Source organism: Sorex fumeus, unplaced genomic scaffold (genome assembly GCF_029834395.1).
Source record: "Sorex fumeus unplaced genomic scaffold, SorFum_2.1 ptg000002l, whole genome shotgun sequence".
Classification (NCBI taxonomy): Eukaryota; Metazoa; Chordata; class Mammalia; order Eulipotyphla; family Soricidae; genus Sorex; species Sorex fumeus.
In genome coordinates this window covers 68,836,839-68,855,531 of record NW_026606059.1, presented here as the reverse complement: position 1 = coordinate 68,855,531, position 18,693 = coordinate 68,836,839, and the positions used below count along the sequence as shown (strand labels likewise).

The window sequence follows — 18,693 nt, the reverse complement described above, 5'->3', positions numbered from 1 at the left end:
CTTCACATAGCACTAGATTTCTCCCACATCACTTCTTCTATGTGTGTTTGTGTGTCTGTGTGTGTGTTTCATTTGTTTATTTTTCTTTGTGGGCACACCCAGCTATGCTCAGGGCTTACAGGAATCACTCCCTCAGTGGTTGAAGAATCATAGCAGGATTCACTGAATCAGGATTGACTCCATGCAAAGTGACAACTCTATATTATCATTCTGACACATGTGTTTCATTTTTTTAATTAAAATACAATCTCCTTCTGCATACTTTAACTATCAGAACACCTCTAATTCTAACACTCTTCACACCCGCCACTCCAATCCTCCAACTACATTTTTTCTATGACTTATCACCTTCTGAGTGATAGTATAACTTTTTAACTTACAACATGGTTGCTTGAGAGGAGGCTGTAATTTTCAAATGGGCAAGAATATGCTATATTTTATACATTAATATGAACTAAGAATGGCACACAAATGTTCAAAATTTTTTGTGTGTATTTGTGAAATAAGTGAATATAAAGGTATGAGGGGTATGGAAATGAAATGGTATACAAATTCAGAGAAAGATGAAAATACTTTGGGGATAATGGAAGAGGGTTGGATAGATCAGTAAAAGTTGAGAATAATACATACAATTTAAGTATTGTGGGTCTGGAGCTGGTAGGAAGCTTGCCTTTCAGCTGGCTTTTATTATATCAAGCATCTTTACTAACTACAGAGGCCTGAAACTAGTGAGCAGTAATAAGAGAAAAACTGGAAAATTCACAAATACATAAAATTATTGAGTATATTGATGAAAAGTCAGTTTGTCCAAAAGTCAACGAATAAACTGGGAATAAAACTACACCTTGACATAAGTAAAATATATTTTGACATAAGTAAAATATATTTACATCAAGATAAAGATCAGCAGGGCCAGAGAGATAGTACAAAGGGTAGAACACTTGCCCTGCAAGCAGCCAACCTGGGTTAGATCCCCAGAACACCATACGGTCCTTTAGGCGCTATGGGGAGTGATCTCTGAACACAGAGCAAAAGGACCCAACAACTGGCAAGTGTGCCCCCCACAGAAAGGAAATTAAATTCAATTAAGTTAATATATGTATAGCTGGAAAACGGCAGAAAAGAAATAGGCTTTGTTTGGAGGGAATGGAAGTGAAGAGGAGGAAGTCAGAAAGGCACTTTTCTAGTTTTCTCTTGAATCAGTAGCTAAGTATTATCTGATACATGTGGTAAAGAGGGACACCCCCCCATATTTTTGTTGCAGGAGTTTAAAATTTGCTATATTTATTTATAAGTGGTTATTGAGATGATTAAAACAGGTCTCTAAAAATGTGAAGAAGATAAAAGCACGGGGAGAAAATTGTGCAAAGGGAATACCAATTTGCCCTACCGGAGCATAATGATAATGAGGAGGAACCCTGCATTGCAAAGAAAGGAATTAAAATGCCATGATTTCAAATCCTTAGAGATAAAGAACACTATACAGCAAAAATTGACCAAACTGTCAACATTTACTGCCTAGGAAATTGAAAGCAAGGCATATTTGTCAAGCAACTGTGCCATCAGATAATGTAAACGATTTTTCCTGAAAATCTCCCAAGTGAGTTATAAAATCAGATGGAGTAGGTACTCATTTGCTGAAAGAAATCATAGCCAAGGTTCTATTTTCCAAGAAATAGAACAACACCTGCCCTGTTTTGTGAAATCTTTACTATTTAAAAAGATTCCTTTGAGAATATATAAAGAAGCTCTTTTACTTGTTTTTTCTTTTCTAAAAAAGCATGGATTTTGTCCTTTATATAGCAAACCTTAATGTCTTCTGCATCTGTTGCTGATCTCCGTAGTATAATTAGGAGACTGTTATTTCCCTGTTGTGATTCTTCCCTTATGTTACCCTGTGGGGAGAACTTTTATCTACGAGATTGTCACAAAAAAAGTAGTGTATAAAATGTGAGTCATCTCAAAGGAGAGAAGAAAATGCACGTAAGTGCGTGGCGACCAGTGAAGAACAAGGTTCAGGCCTGGACAGAGAATATCAGGGATTCAAACTACTTCATTAAAGCTCTTAAATAACCAAAACACATTAACTTCTGAAGTTTTGTATGCAAATTTCCCATATATTACTCAAAGACTAACATATTCCAGAAGTAAACGAGTTTCACAGTGACAAAATTAAAATGCATTTTTCCCTCATGTTTTCTAATATATTTAAATCCTTAAGTCACAATGATTAAAATATTGCTTTCACTGTTCACAATATACTTTTAGAGTGTTTTTGCAATAATGGCAGTTTTTAAATAGGATTTTTTAAAAAAATTCTATTCTTTAAATTATTAGACAATATTCTGTAGCACTCTAGCACTGTCCTCCCGTTGTTCATCGATTTACTCGAGCAGGCCTAGTAACAGCTCCATTGTGAGACATGTTACTGTGTTCGGCATATTGAATACGTCACGGGTACCTTGCCAGGCTTTGCCATGCAGACGAGATACTCTCGGTAGCTTGCCAGGCTCTCCGAGAGGGGTGGAGGAATCGAACTTGGGTCAACCGTGTCGGCCACGTGCAAGGCAAATGCCCTCCCTACCTGCTGTGCTATTGCTCCAGCCCAGACAATATTCATAAGAAAAAATTATTAGACATTAATAGACAATATTTAGAAAATGTTTTGATTTGTTAAGGCTTCTTAATGTCTAAATAATTTGATAATTTTATCATGTTTTAATAGAATATAATTTTGCAATTTTGCAAATTAGTTACCATATTAAACTTGATCTTTTCTTTATATATATATATAGTGTGTGTATTTTTGTCATTTTTATAGTCTGTGAGTGCATGTGTATGTGTGTGTGTGAGAGAGAGAGAGAGTGTGTGTGTGTGTGTGTGTGTGTGTATGTTTGTCTTGCTCTTTGGGGTGGAAATCCTGTATAAAACAATTCTTAAAAAGTATCCTGGGATCAGTTTAAAAGTAAGCATGATTCTGAGAATATTTAAGTTAGATTATATGAATTCAAAGTTAACAAATTAAATCCAATTCACTTTGAGTGGCCCTTAGAAAATTAGAGTGGATAGATATACATATAAAATTAGAGTGGATAGATATACATTTGTTCTTATTGCCATTCATTACCAATGGTTAAGTTATTCTCTATATTAATGAGTTTGGGTCAGATAGTAATTTAGAAAATATTAACAGTCCTGATTGTCTATTTTATAGAAACAACTAGTTGTAACAGGTAAATACTCACTAACAAAGCAAAAACATTTTATGTAATAAAGTTTATCAGGTTTGAATGACTGGTTTGAGGCTCTTCGTGTTCCTAGAAGGAACAGATGCCATTGGGCTATATAAGCACGCGACAGGGACAAATGGAGATGTTACTGGCACCCGCTCGAGCAAATCTATGATTAACGGGAAGTCAAGTGATCAAGTAACAAAGTTTAACCTCATTAGGAATTTCCCCTGTATAGTTCTAATCAGACTGTTTAAAGATAGTGATTAAAGATGTTTTTATTAAATTTCTATTATGAATCTTCTTTGAAGGTTTTTGGTTTACAAGATCTTCACCAAATGAGATTTAAATTCACTATGTTTCCTTAAGGAAAGCAGTTAAGTGTTGAATTCTCTGTTCAAAAGATCAAATTATGATACACTAGTAACACAAATTATTTGCTAATCAGATGTGGACCAGTTTTCCTCACTTATTGAACATAATAATGTGTTTCCAACAAAAATAGTTTAAAAAATCTCTAACAGAGATTATTAGATATTTAACACCATTGTTTAACCAATTTTCTTATGGTAAAAATAAAGGATATTTGTGGCATTTGACAGAAACATATTAGAATCATAAAAGTTGTAATCAATGAACCTTTAAAAGTATTATTTTTCTGTAATTTATAACAAAAATTATTATAAATGTATTCAATAAAAATTTGCAATTGAGGCAGAAGGAGTGATAGTACAGCAGGTAGGGCACTTGTCTTGCACACAGACAACCTGGGTTCGATCCCCAGCACCCCTTGTGGTCCCCTGAGCAAGGACAGGGGTGATCCCTAAGCACAGAGCCAGAAGTAAGGTCTGAGTACTGCAGTGTGTGATCCACAAACAAACAAGCAAAAAAATGTTTGCAATTGAATTGGAAAACTTCAAAATTTAAAAAATATAAGACCAGCTCTTCTCTTAAAAAATCAATTTAGTTTTTATGTTCCATAAAGTAGTATTTTAAATCAACATAAGCTAGCTGTTGATTTTCCTGAATAACACCTAATGTTTTATTTACCTGTGTATTCAAGGTGAAATCCTGCAGCAGAAACACTGATGTCTGATTGAAAATTTAGATATAAGTTATTAGATGTACTATTCAAAAGATGTGGTATAGTTGTTCCTGAAATGATAATTAAAAAAATAAATTTTATATGTTAAATACTACATAGTAAAACTCTACATGCTAATTACTAAATAAACAATAGAATACCGCTAAAATTATGTAAGCTGAGGCTTCTAAAGAAAATTTAAAATGTTTTTTTCACATGAATCTGTCGTTTTACTATTCCTGACTATCTCATCTCAGAGATAGATTTTTAAAATAATTTTAGTTCCATGCCTTAAATACAGAAAAGGAGAAGATAGATAATGAACATTAAAGCAATAAATTTTGCAGGTGACATAAAATAAAACTTTTGTATTCATACATACTTCAATCAATATTTCATTCACAAGATAATAATTTCAGTTATAAAAATTTTATATAATTTACAATAAAAATATTAGATGGGTTCAGAGGATATAATCCTAAAAGTGTATAGTGGATAGGGCACTTTCCTTCTACGGGGCCAACCCAGGTTTTATTCTGAGTACACTATATAGTACCATGAGTACCACCAGGAGTAATTCCTGAGCACAGAGCCAGGACTAACCTCTGAGCATCAGTGGTGTGGGGCCCGAAAACAAAGACACAAACTTAGAATATAGTTCTTTACTTAGATTTTTAAAAATATATATGGAAGAGGATTATTGAAAGAAGAAGGGCTCAATGGACTGAACTGGGAGGATATTAGTAGTTTGGTGGTTATTTTGGTATAGAAGCAGATACATTGAAGAGATATAAAATCACTTTTATTTTAATGTTAAAAATGCATATTGTTCTCAGATAAGTTATGTCTTCTGAAGTTAGTCTCAACTCAGCAAATACATTATTATTATATTCTTCTCAATTTATGAAGAAAATCAACTTTTGCTTTTTTAAATTACTGAATTAAAAATATAAAAGCATCTGTTCTAATCCGTTCATTACTTTTTGACTATTCCACATTAATGTTTTAATGTCTTTATTGCAAATCAACCAATTTCAAATAACAAACACAAAAATAAATGTCCATTTTATGGTTCCATCTAGATTAAACAAAACTTCATAATTTTTTGAAAATTATTTGAATTGAAATTTATAACTCAAATTTACAACCCAAGTTTTAAGACTGATTTATTTAATAAAAACAACTAGTTAAATATTCGCTTACAAAACTCTGGACCTTAACTTGATCCTTCTATAGAAGAATCCAGAAATTTTTTTTTTATAGACCACATACTTGCACTTTTTTCCCTGAACTTGAGGTATTTTTTCTTGAACTTTTCTCTGCCAATGGTGTTTTGACTGTATCACTGAAGACAGAGATAGCCAGAAACTGAAAGTTCACTCAAGCTGCCTAAAATCTCTCAGAGGGTCTTAGTGATAAAGAGATCTGGTTCTAGGGTCATAGCAATTGGGTCACGGTCTCATTCTATACAACTACTTCAAGCAACATAATTTTACTAAACCTCCAGCAACTACAGGAACTGCTAGAAAGATCAAATAAGTAAATGTATTACAATTTTCACACAAAGCTAGGACTCAGTGATCAATAGTACTAAGTAATCAATCGCTGTTATTTTGAATTTATATCATTTCCATGGTTCCATTTATCAACGTATTATACTAATATTTTATTATAAACTTAAGTATACTCAAACCTTCATAGTTTTCTGAGAATTATTTAAATTGAAATTTAATTAAAATCTTTTATTCCTCAAATAACTCCTACTCTAGAGATTTATTCTTACCTTTTCGTAAAGGTGATGGCAAAAACTTGTTTATCATGCTACATTTTAAAAAAAGCATTCCAAACATTTTTCAGAATATCTGAAAAGTTTAAGTTCATAATTTATCTACGCTCATGCACCTAAAGTTAAAATATACAATCACGGTAGTAGTCACGGTCCTCCCGTTGTTCATCAATTTGCTCGAGCGGGACCAGTAACGTTTCCATTGGAGACTTTGTTGTTACTGTGTTTGGCATATCGAATACATCACGGGTAGCTTGCCAGGCTCTGCTGTGCGGGCAAGATACTCTCGGTAGCTTGCCGAGACTAATTAAAATAAAAGTAGAACTTGATTTTACCTTTTATATCCCCCAAGGCATATTTAAACCCTTAGCAAATCTTGAGAAACCTAAAAATCAGTTAAATTCTCGCATAAAATAAACACAAATATTATATCTTATTTCTTTCAATCTTGGTACATATGTATATATTTTATTCATTCAAGTAATCTCATATTACATTTATTCTTTCTAAACAGTATTTTGTAGCATTTACCATTTTTAACACACTATATTTTAATGGCTGCATAACATTCTATTGAGTGGCTATATATAATTACTACACACTAATTTTAACCTAAAATTAATAATTTTAATTATTCATGTTCTCTCTCTTTCTCTCTTTCTCTTTCTCTCATTCTCTCAATAAAAGGGGTACATATGCTATTCCTAAATCAGATTTCAATTGCGAATCTCAGCACTGACATATTGTGTAAATAATTACACAATATAAGAGAATATAACAAAGTTTGAAATAGCGATTTTGATTTTATTATCTCAAAAAGCCTTTTAAACATCTAACCTTGAAATTTGATTCACTGTTAAAAAATAATTTAAAGCTACCAGATCAAAGTTCTCTGGAGCTCCTTTTAGGGAGATTCTTTTAATATTAATGATCACACCTGTATTTTAATTAAACTCAATGTTATAATTTACCTGAATAACTTCCAAGTCTTGGAGCATTGTTATCACCTCCATCGTAAAAGTCTAGTGAATCCCAATTATGTTCTGTAGCAAAACTGACAACTTGTACCTGTGAAATAAGATTTTTGAGTAAGAACACATATTTCTATAAGGTAAATATGCTATTGTCCACTTGTATCCACCCTGCATCCCCCATCTTTGAAAAAAAAGCATTGAAAGCCATGGTGATATTATCTCAGTCCTTCAGGAAAGGATGCGACAGAACTGCCCTTCACCATTCTGGACCAGGCCAACAAGAGCTGATGTTTATCAGAAGACCCTGGAGGGGACTTTACAGCATTAGCTATGATGCCGGGAATGTTTGCTACCATCTCAAAGAACTCTCCTTATTAGAAGCTCTGGGTTAGTCCAGTGTCTCCGTGCCAGGGATACTAATGCATTTTCCAAATAACTACTCAACTTTTATGTTTTGGACCATTCAATTCATATCACTGACACCACGTTTTCTTGTCTGCTTTAACTATTAGAACATATCCAGATTTGTGGTTCACAAACATATGAAACTATACTATATACATATGTATGCCATGTAAATTCATATGCATAATGTATGCATGTTTTTTTTGTGTGTGTGTGTGTGTATACAGTTCTTGTGGATGCCACCAGGGCCAAACCTAGCAATAGTCAAGGAGTAATACAACTGCAGGAGATTGAACCTAAAACTTTGTACATAGAAAGCCTGTCCTCTACAATCTAAACCCTATCCCCAGTCCCGTAGTTTTCAAATGAGATCTATTCTTGAACACGTATTATTTTTCTTCTTTGCATAATCTTTGCTCAATTTTCTAGCATTGCTTTATTAAAGTAAAAGTCATTAAACCTACAGACGTATTGAGTAAGTCCCAATGTGAATGATACAGACTGATATTATAAAAATTGGTTTGGTAATATTTTAAAGATTACTTTTATGAATGGGGTTGTGATAACTAAATCACTATTATTATGAATTCCCCCACCCCTCAATTGATAAGGGAAACGCCGGGATTCAGTTATCTTATGCCTATTGCGTTTTATTTAAGGAAAGTGACATATGTTATTTAGTTCCACTTCACCGGTAGCAGTTCCAGCTTTTGTTACAACCTACAGGAGCCTCACAGCTACAGATATTATCTATTTTTGTATTTGGTTATTAAATAATTTATCGTTTTGGAGGAGAAAACAGAATAATATTATTGAAGCACATTTATTTTACTTAAAGTCTGTTACAGATATCTGCATATGTACTACACTCAGTCACTAAATAATAGCAAAATTTGGATTCATCAAACATTTCTTATCCATAAAATAATCCATCAACAGCCTTCCAATTTGGTGAATGCAAGAACCTCATTTCCAGGGTGAGTGCCACATGGTGACAGATACCCTACCAGTGTGACAGGCATTAAGCCCACTGGCAGTGTTTCAGGATAAGATGAAAATTAAAGCTGTATGACTGCCATCTAACCTTCTTAAACAATGAGCCACTCTCTTCATAGCTAAATTGTCCTTCCCCTTAATGCAGAGGAAGGAAAGATCACATCAGCTAAACAAATGTCAAAATTCATGTAGGAGATAATATTTGAGATGAGGCAAATACACAGAGTGTTTTCCACCAAAAAAAATTATGGAGTTATTAAAATTTTGAGTAGCTATGCCATGCGGTAGATTTAGTGACCCGTCAGTAATCCAATTTAACCACAGGGCAGGTATTTACATCAGAGGAAATGTGCATACTATGTTGAAAAGTACAGGAAAGTTAGACAAAAGCTTAGTGGGTAAATAAAAGAGGAATGAGAGTTAGAATGCAAAGACAGGCAAATTTTTCTGGCTTCTTCTACTCACTGATATGTAATCCTAGAAGAGCTCTTAATCTTTCTAGGTTTTAGATTGCTTACATAAATCATTATAATAAAGATATACAATTCAGACACTTAGAAAATTAAATTAGTTAATTTTAGCTTAGAACAGTGCCCAGTATATATTAAGGATTTAATATGCCTTAGCTAAGAGAGGCAGAGAGAGAGAATATGAAGATGGAAACTGCCATCATAATTAGTCAACTGAAGAATAGTCTATTGTACATTTTTGTGTGGAGAGTGGAGATACAGAGAACATAATCATACTGAGCTTAAAATATAGGATAACACTCTGCTATGGGAAAAAAATTAAGAGGAAAGACAATACAATACCTATTGCAATAGGCCATGTGAGGAACAATGAAATACTAAAATGGGTTCAAGTCATTTGCAGAGATTGGGCCAGTAGCAATAGCAACATAGGCTATACCGATATTAGTATAGGGGAAATTACTAGATTTTGTGTGAACTGGATAGGAAAAGCAATTGAGGGAGGGGGGATTAAGAAAAAAATCACTTTTCCTGATTTATTGAGATTATGGAATAGTAAACATTCCATTAAAATGTGTCACCTTATGAGGGAAACAAACAAACTAAATTTAGTTACACACACACACACACACACACACACACATCAATCGAAGAAAGTTATCTTACCCAAAGAAAACAGTTTTTAATTCTTGAAACATATAACTGTTGCCTCTTAAGGAAAAAGGTCTTAATATATGATTAAACTAAGACCTTGAGCTAGGCAGGTGATCTTGATTATTCATGTCATCTTCAAATGCAGCAATGAGTTCTTATAAGAAACAGACCAAGAAGACTTGACACAGACAGAAAAGGAGAAGGCAACGATCACTGAGCCTGAAATCATTGCAAATTAGAAGCCAAGGAATGTTGGCAGCCATCGGAAGTAAGAGAAGGTGAGAAAGGTTTTGCCCCACAGAGTATGGGCAGGAGAGAATTGGAGGGTGAGAGAAGCCATGCCTGAACTTTTGACTCAGCATCATACAACTGATTTAGGATTTCTGGCCCCCAGAACTATCAGAAAGTATGTTTTTGTTATTTTAAGGTATTAAGATTATGGCATTCTGTTACAGCAATCACAGAAAAGTAACCCAAATTGCCACCTGTGTTGAGACACACACATACACAGACAGACAGACAGACACACACACACACACACACACACACACACGGAGAGAGGGAGAAAGGAGAGAGAGAGAAAGAGAGAGAGAGAGAGAATTTGAGACTCCAGTGAAGGACTAAAGACCAACTGTCACAGAGAATCAAAGGGAGACAAGTAAAAGATGTAAGAATAAGCAACTTCTCGTTCAGTGTTCTGAGAAACTTCATTCTCCACAGATGGCATTGTCCGTCAGGACAATAGGGCAGCTTTACCAGATAACACATTTCCAGTCACCAATACCAGGTATCCTTCCTACAGACATTCAGATTCTACATTCCTCCCCCAATAAGATTACATTAACTCAAGGTGATCTTTCTACAAAAGAACAAAATTAAGTAGCCAACATTTTTTTCCAATGGTTATTTTCTTTTTTGCGTGACAACTTAGTTATGTGTAACCCCTTTGAATTCTCCCTCCAGTATTTTTCAGTACACTCCTCATCACAAACTTCTTTTTGTAATATTAGTAAGCAAATTGGTCTGTTTTCTGAGTCTACAGAAAGAAAATCACTTATGTTTTTGGTAGCTAGTTTAGTTTTCCAAATGTATTCTCTCTCTACCATCACTGATTGGTGCATTTTAAGTCATATATGATTTTTTGTGTATTCATATATGTCCTTAATCACACTTATTTTGAACCAAACGAATATTAGAGAAACGTAAGCATTGCATTCACTTTAGTATACTAAATAGATATTTTTCAGTAAAGTTGTTAAAATTTTAAATGAGGCATATGTATATGCACATTATGTTATATAATGAAATAAATTTACTGGCATTTAGTCCTTTGTGATAAAGCTTTCTTAAAGCAGCACAATTAGATCTTAGATGCTATGGCCATATTTTAAGATGACAAAACCTAAGGAGAACTAAGAAAAGTCAGGAGTTTTACTATTTTAAGATGAGAGAGATTGCTCAAATACTTTGTTTTATCCAAGGGAATCTTTAAGTGGATTTGCATGCTCGTGCCATACCAGACATTGAGTGTCTTGTGTATTTGAGCTTATACTGTTACCAGGTTTTGTATTTTTGCTTAGTTTATGTTCTTCTGATTAAGAAGTCACTTCCTGAAGAACCCACAGCATTATATATGGTGCCAGAGATTGAACCTGGGTTGGTTGCATGCAAAGAAAGTAACTTACATACTCTACTATATTGAGGTTTTTACTAAATATTGACCTGTTTTTACTAAACATGTACTCATGTTTACTGTAGTACATGAGTAATCAAGTAGTAGAATGAACATAATTAAAATGAGTCAGAAGATGAGAAAGAAAATGCCCACAAGTAGTAGATTAGAAAAAAAAAGAGTGAAATAGAAAGACTAATATCTATAGATAGATAAATTATCTAGGATAATGTTCATAAACTTATAAACAGATCATTTGGGAATGTTCTACCAAGCTTTCAAATGCATTGTCTCATTTCTAATATTCCATGCTATTTGACATATGAACCCCCCTGAATCATCATTAATTCCATGGATAATATTACAGAATTTACTGGTTATCTTCAAAATTTTAAAAATTGACAATAAATTAATAGAAGAGCTAGTGAGGATGTTTAACATAGATCTTTTTTTTTTCAATTTTTATTGTTCTTAAGTGTACAGGTTGCATATTTTCTTTTTAGTTAACTGAACTGCAGGGCACCTAACAATGATCACTAGATGTTTTCAAATTTTTGAATTGTTTTGGTTTGTTTTCCTGTGGGGCCACACCTGTCAGTATTCAGGGATTATTCCTGGCTCTGTGCTCAGGGATCACTCCTTGAAGCCTCAGAGGAGAACCAGGTGTGCTAAAAACCTAACCCAGGTTGGCCACATGTAAGGCAAGCATCCTACCAGCACCCTTGATTTAAAAAAAAAAAATTAAAGATAGTTTTTAACAGCTTATTATTAGTATTTTTGCTAAAAATATTTCCATGATAGGTTTCCTGATTGGATTGGATTTGAATATCACAGTTCCCTTTCCTTCCCTATTGTCCTGCCTCATTTGCCAAGGTGTCAAAAGTCGGATGAGCCAGACATGTAATGCAATTTGGAGATGACCGCTGGATGAGAGCCATTATTGACTGGATTCCACGGGACGTCAAAAGAACTCCTTGCCGCCCACCTATGAGATGGTCGGACTACTTTGTCAAGATCCTGAACGAACGGTTTGATGCTTTTCATGTTCTGGGGATGAGCAGATGCCATTGGGTTACACTAGTACAAGACCGGGATGAATGGAGAAATTACTGGCGCCCACTTGAGCAAATCGCTGAGCAATGGGATTACAAGTGATACAAGTGATTGTTCTTTCATCAATCTGTGGTGATAACTAGGGTTCACCCAAGTAATCATGTGCTTGCACTCTTGGCTACAGTGCTTATGGGTGGGGATGTCACACACTTTGAGTTGTGATAAACATGACTGCAGGGAGGTGAATTATTTATCACAGTGTTTGCACCCCCTGCTTGCTACGACTACACACCTGGCCTGGTGAGGGTGACCACCTATTTTGAGCTGTAGTACTCACATACATCTTGTGGCCATATCTGGCGATTTTATACTCCTAAACAAGCTTCAAAACTCCACGCCTGCAGAATCAGCCATGGCCTAAGTAGTCAGCACCGGGATTGAAATCAGCCTCATGCTTACAAGGCAGATTCTTTTGTTACTGGCTACTGCACTACCTCAGGTGCCTCATAATGATATTTTCACCTCATTTGAGTTTTCATGCATGAGGTTTTGGCTTTTTCATTTCCCATCCTTAACATATAAGTCTCCATGTATAAAGGGCTATCTTATAGCTCAACTGGGGAAATAGTCAACTTATTTTTTATGAAATATAGACTTATTTTATGAAACATAATTACTTTTCATAGAGTATACATCAACTTGGCAATAAATTGTCATGAATTTATGGAGTAGCCATTTCCTTGTAAAACAAAGTGGTTACTTTGCTCCTTTCCCCCCAAAGTGCTAACAATCAAAATGATGTGATGGATACTAACTGAGTTTCAAAGGAAGCTAAAGCCTTATAGTAACCCTTTTTCTATTCAAAGTGCTAAAGAGTTCTCTTAACCATAACAAAAGGTACATAAGAGAGACATTTCATTTTAGCTACCATTTATTGTTATGTAAGATTGTAATGCCTAGGGCTTTTGTATCTATCTCAAGAATCTGAGGGGGAAAAAAAAACAGAAGAAACATACTAAGGAAGACAGTAAGAAATAGAAATAACCAGATCAGAAATGAGTCAACTGAACCTTTGATATAATCCGTGAACCGTATCTCCCAAGAATTTAAATATTATGCAGCAATATTCATTTTTCTTATTGCTTCTGTTCTCTTGAATTGGCTTTTGATTACTTGCAGGTTAAAACATTTTTTAAAAAAGGTTTCTTAGTCATTTCAACCAGGTGAGCCAATAGCATTGGCTAATCTTTGAAAATTATTTTAATTCTATAATCTCTGAAAAGATGAACTTCAAACACAGAAAGAATAATCAGAATCTTCTTACTTGAATACCAGCTCCCTCTGGCACTGTGATCTTCCATACACAATTCAGATTGTTGTCATAAGGTTCAGGGTATCCAGGAGACAAGATAGTCCCTTTGCGCTTAGTTAAAATTCCACCACAGGGCACTAAAAGTAAAGCAATTCAAGATAGAGGGTTAATTCTAATGCAAAAGATTAAATTAAAAGGTCAGAGATAAACTTAGGCACTAGATTTAGAAACACACCAAATCATACAATTTTTTAGTATTTACAAGAAGGCTGAAACATAAGTCACCTACAGTATAAAAAGTTAAAAACTATAATTATATTAATAAGTAAAAAAAAGGCCCTCCCGTTGATCATCAATTTGCTCGAGCGGGCCCAGTAACGTCTCCATTGGAGACTTTGTTGTTACTGTGTCTGGCATATCGAATACTCTCGGTAGCTTGCCGGGCTCTCCGAGAGGGGCGGAGGAATCGAACTCGGGTCCGCCATGTTGGCTGCGTGCAAGGCAGACACCCTACCCGCTGTGCTATCGCTAATAGGTGATCTTAAAATGGTATAAATTATACCATTAATTCAACAATTATACCATACATATTATTATTAAAATCTATACCCTTGCCGCAAAATATCTTATGTACCAAACCAGGAACAAGACAATGTCAAATAAAAACAAACTCTTGGTCAAGGACCACTGAAGGAAACTTCCTGAAAGGGGAGGGGGATGGAAGAGGGAGGAGATCTACCAGGCAGTCGGGGAAGGATATTAGTACTATGGAGTGTTAAAGTATATTTAGAAGAAGGGTGAGATTTCCTTACCATCTTGATTCCCCACCCAGATCTAGTAAACCAAAATAATAAACACTGGTAATGTTGTGAAATGGCATGCCCTCCTTCTCTCAGACCTGGCTAATACCTACAATGAACATCCAGTATTAACTCTTTATCCTTCATAAGTCTATTAAGTGCCCCTACCTAATGCTTCCCATAACATCACGTATGCTCTTATACAGCTTTAGCACAGAACTTCCACACTACAATTACTTATGCTTTATATGTAAAGCTGGAGCGATAGCACAGCGGGTAGGGCGTTCGCCTTACAAGTGGCCAACATGGCCGACCCGAGTTCGATTCCTCCGCCCCTCTCAGAGAGCCCGGCAAGCTACCGAGAGTATTCAATATGCCAGACACAGTAACAACAAAGTCTCCAATGGAGATGTTACTGGGCCCGCGCGAGCAAATCGACGATCAATGGGAGGGCCTTTATATATATATATATATATATATATATATACATATATATATTATGTCTTTAAAATAATGAATCTGAACTGCCACTATTATTGTTTTTTTTATGGAACTCTGTTTTCATTGCCAAAATTTTGACCTCAGAACTGGATGAATGCTGATGACATTTGCTGAGATGGAGAAGAGTATGTGTGGGGGAATGATTGAAGACTATTATGTTGAAAATATTAAATTAGAAATTATCTATTAGACACACTATTGAGAGTGTGGGTAGAAGTCATGGCTATCAATAAATAATAGTCACAGGATGTAGATTGTATGAAAATGGATCTCTTATAGAGAGGTGGTGGAATGGGAAAGAAAATCACTTATGAACTTGCCACAGCGTACTACAATACTGTCCTTTATCTCATTAAATACCACAAGCAATCATCCAGTTCTTAGTTAAAAAGATCTGGGATTCACCTTAATTTCTCTTATAGTCAGATCCATATTTTATATTCATAATTTATCAATAAACTCTGTTGGTTTGTCTTTAAAAATTTCATGAAGTTTACCTGTTGTTATCACTTTTACCAAATCTTCCTATCTGAATCTCCATGAACATTTCCCTCTATTACTGCTATAGAGTTCTAGTCAGTTTTGTTGCTTCTACTCAATCATACTTACACTAGCCTCGGTGACTTTTTAGAAACAAAGAATGAATCACTCCTAGCATGAATGATCCCCATGGCACTAAAGAAAAATTCAAACCTGGGTCTGGAGAGAGGGCACGGCACTTGGTAGTGTGCAAATATGTGCACCTGGGCACCCGGTATGGTCTCCCAAACTACATTAAGAGTCAATTCTGAGCTGCAACCCAAGACTAAGTACTGAAAAAAACCACAGGTGTGGCTCCAAACAAGCAAACACATGAAATCAAACTCCTCAGAGCTTTCTACCATCTTCACGAATTGGTTCTACTCTGGCTCACTTAACTCCATTTATTACTTTGTCTCCAGACTTATTTACCATGCTTCATAATTTTGTGATTCTTATAGGAATATGTCGAGACCAGTCTCCCCTGTGAGTCTCTATATACACTCATTTCCTAGGCTTTTATACATGCCTCACCGTCGCTGTTCTATTCACGGAAATATAAATCAGCAGCGTATCTAAGTTGTTTAGCAGCAAGTCTTCGTTGTTTTCTAAGAAACCCACTTCAACTTTTCTCTAAAGCACATGTTACCATCTCAATGAAGAAAACATATTTAATAATGTCTCCTGTTTGTTTCTGTAAAATGTGAGCTGCATAAGAACGGGGATCTTATCTTCTCATTTTGATTCTGGTGCCTAGAGTAGGGACTGACATTTAGAAAGTTCTCAATAAATGCTTGCTAAATAAACTGATCAACAGTTTAATATTGTATGGTCACAAGTTACCTCTTGACCACCACTTTTCCCCAGTATTTTTCTGAAAATCCTATATATTTGTTTCAACAAATTTCAGTCAGTTTTTTGTTTTACCAACAAAATGTAAGACAAAAATTCACTAACGTATGAATACTTGAGGAAGTTTAACTTTCCATATATATTGAAATATATATCAATAATTGTTTCCTACTTTAAAACTCTGTATTTAAATATTGAACCATATACATAGTACAGCGGGTAGGGCGTTTGCCTTACAAGCGGCCAACATGGCAGACCCGAGTTCGATTCCTCCACCCCTCTCGGAGAGCCTGGCAAGCTACCGAGAGTATTCGATATGCCAGACACAGTAACAACAAAGTCTCCAATGGAGACGTTACTGGGCCCGCTTGAGCAAATCGACGATCAACGGGAGGGCCTTTACCTTTTACCTTTACATAGTACAGAGGGCAGGGCCCTTTCTTGCATGTGGCTGGCAGAACCAGGATAATTAATCCCTGGAATTCATTATGATTTTCTGAGCTCACAAGATAGAAGTAAGTCATGAGAACAGCTGAGGTATAATCCCAAAATAAAAACAGAACAACAGTGAAAAACCATATTTGTATCTGTATTTCTATGTACTTATATACACATATAAATATATTTATATACATGTACATATATGGTAAATTTCCCTTCTGATCAATACTATAAAACATAAGACATGGATAAGAGGATGGGTTTTGGAATCAAGCATCTTGGTTCAAATGCTACTAGTTTGGTCTCCAACCACATAGATTTCATTCTCAATAGAGAGAAATGATCATATCCGGCTACTGGTGTTGATGTCATATTAAATGAGGTGGTGCTTAATAGTACTCCCAAAAAGTGTCAGTAAATGTTTTTATCATCATATTTAATAAAATACTTTTTATGGATGAATATATAATCTATGAATTAGGGTTTAACATCATTCTGTGTCTCTTTCTCAGTTTGGAGGAAAGGTGAGATAGGCAGTGTTGCTATGCAACCAATATAAGTAAAAATAATTTCTTCTGGGTCTCTAAAGTACTTGTGGGGAGAAAAAGAACTAAGATAAGGGTGATGGAATAAGCAGGTAATTAAAGACTTTATAGCTAAAAGGAGTAAGTGGCAGCTTTAGGGGATTTTCAAAAGAGACCTCCCACTAACAGAAGTACTTAAGCCTAAGGCCATATATTGTCAAAGCCATTAGAGGCTGCAGGGGGTTATTTGAATCAGAATCTCAGAGGGTGGAAAGCTTGTGGTTTTACTAGACTCATTTTTTTTTAATATCTGAAGTGTAACGAGGTCAAATTTGAAGGCAAAACTTAGTCTGGCATATTTTTTTACATTTATATTTTTTCCAAATACAAGGTACTTAGTAAAATATTTTATGATGACTTGCTTAAGAGAAGCTTGGTGTGACAGATATGTAGAAGGTGATTAAATGCTCTTTTCATTTGTTTATTTACGTCTGTGCATCCCCTTAGTCTTCGGCCATTTTAACGATACACATAATTCACTTATGTCTGATAGAGATGCGTTCCAGTCAACTGTGTAATTTCACTCTGCCAGGTTCTGCAAATTACTGAATATTTCCTTGTTTTTTTGCTTTTTATTTTTTTTTTACTAGGGCAGGAAAAAAATGAAAATGTTGATGGCATTAAGAGTTGTGAAACTGAAACAATGCAATTGAGATGGAAATCATTAGGAATGTAGAAAGCTTTATGTTTCAATTGGATGCTCACTGGGCTTAAGTTGTTAACTAAACATTCATTCAACAGTGAAGGCAAAGAAAATACAACCCTGTACAAAAATCCCATAAATAGATTGTCAAAGATTGTATCTCAACTGTAATATAAACAGAATTTTCTCTCTCTCTGAATAAAATTAACTATATAATATGTAAATCTTTTGTTTGTGTTTTATCTTCTACTGGGATATACAGACGAGTTTAAACCTTAGATGGCTTGTTGTAGGCTTAAGCTGCAAAGTGAGAGAGCCTATTCAGGAGTCAAGGAGTTGGGTAATGTACTTTGTTTTGGGGGATTTTGGGGTTTTTTTGGCAACACTCAGAAGACCATATGCAGTGTTAGGGATCAATTCCATGTTGGAAGCATACAAAGACAGTGTCCTAGCCCCTGAACTATGGCTAACCCATCTGGATAGGATTTTTTTTTTAAATCTGTCCAAAACATTCAGGAAATTATCATAGTTAATTGACAAAATCCATCAAATAAACAAACGTTTGTTGAACATCTCTCATGTGAGTGAACTATTAAAACAACATTCTGACAGAAGGAAAGAAGGCAAGAAAGTGTGAGAAATTAGAAAAAAATATATAATAAAATGGAGGTTGTTACTTAAAGAATTAAAAATTGTGGACAGATTTAGGGAATAAAT

The 18,693-nt window shown here is 34.9% G+C and overlaps 1 protein-coding gene across 2 annotated transcripts in view; it reads right to left on the bottom strand.

Annotated features, from left to right (window-relative positions):
• The window catches only part of CSMD3 (CUB and Sushi multiple domains 3), a 1,250,820-nt gene that overhangs the window by 159,094 nt on the left and 1,073,033 nt on the right, over positions 1–18,693 (bottom strand). For both annotated transcript variants that reach the window (XM_056128239.1, XM_056128292.1), the window contains 3 exons: positions 13,649–13,773; positions 7,072–7,168; positions 4,281–4,385 (listed from right to left, as the gene is read on the bottom strand). In XM_056128239.1, coding sequence (XP_055984214.1) covers positions 4,281–4,385; positions 7,072–7,168; positions 13,649–13,773 — 327 coding nt within the window. The remainder of the gene's footprint in view (positions 1–4,280; positions 4,386–7,071; positions 7,169–13,648; positions 13,774–18,693) is intronic.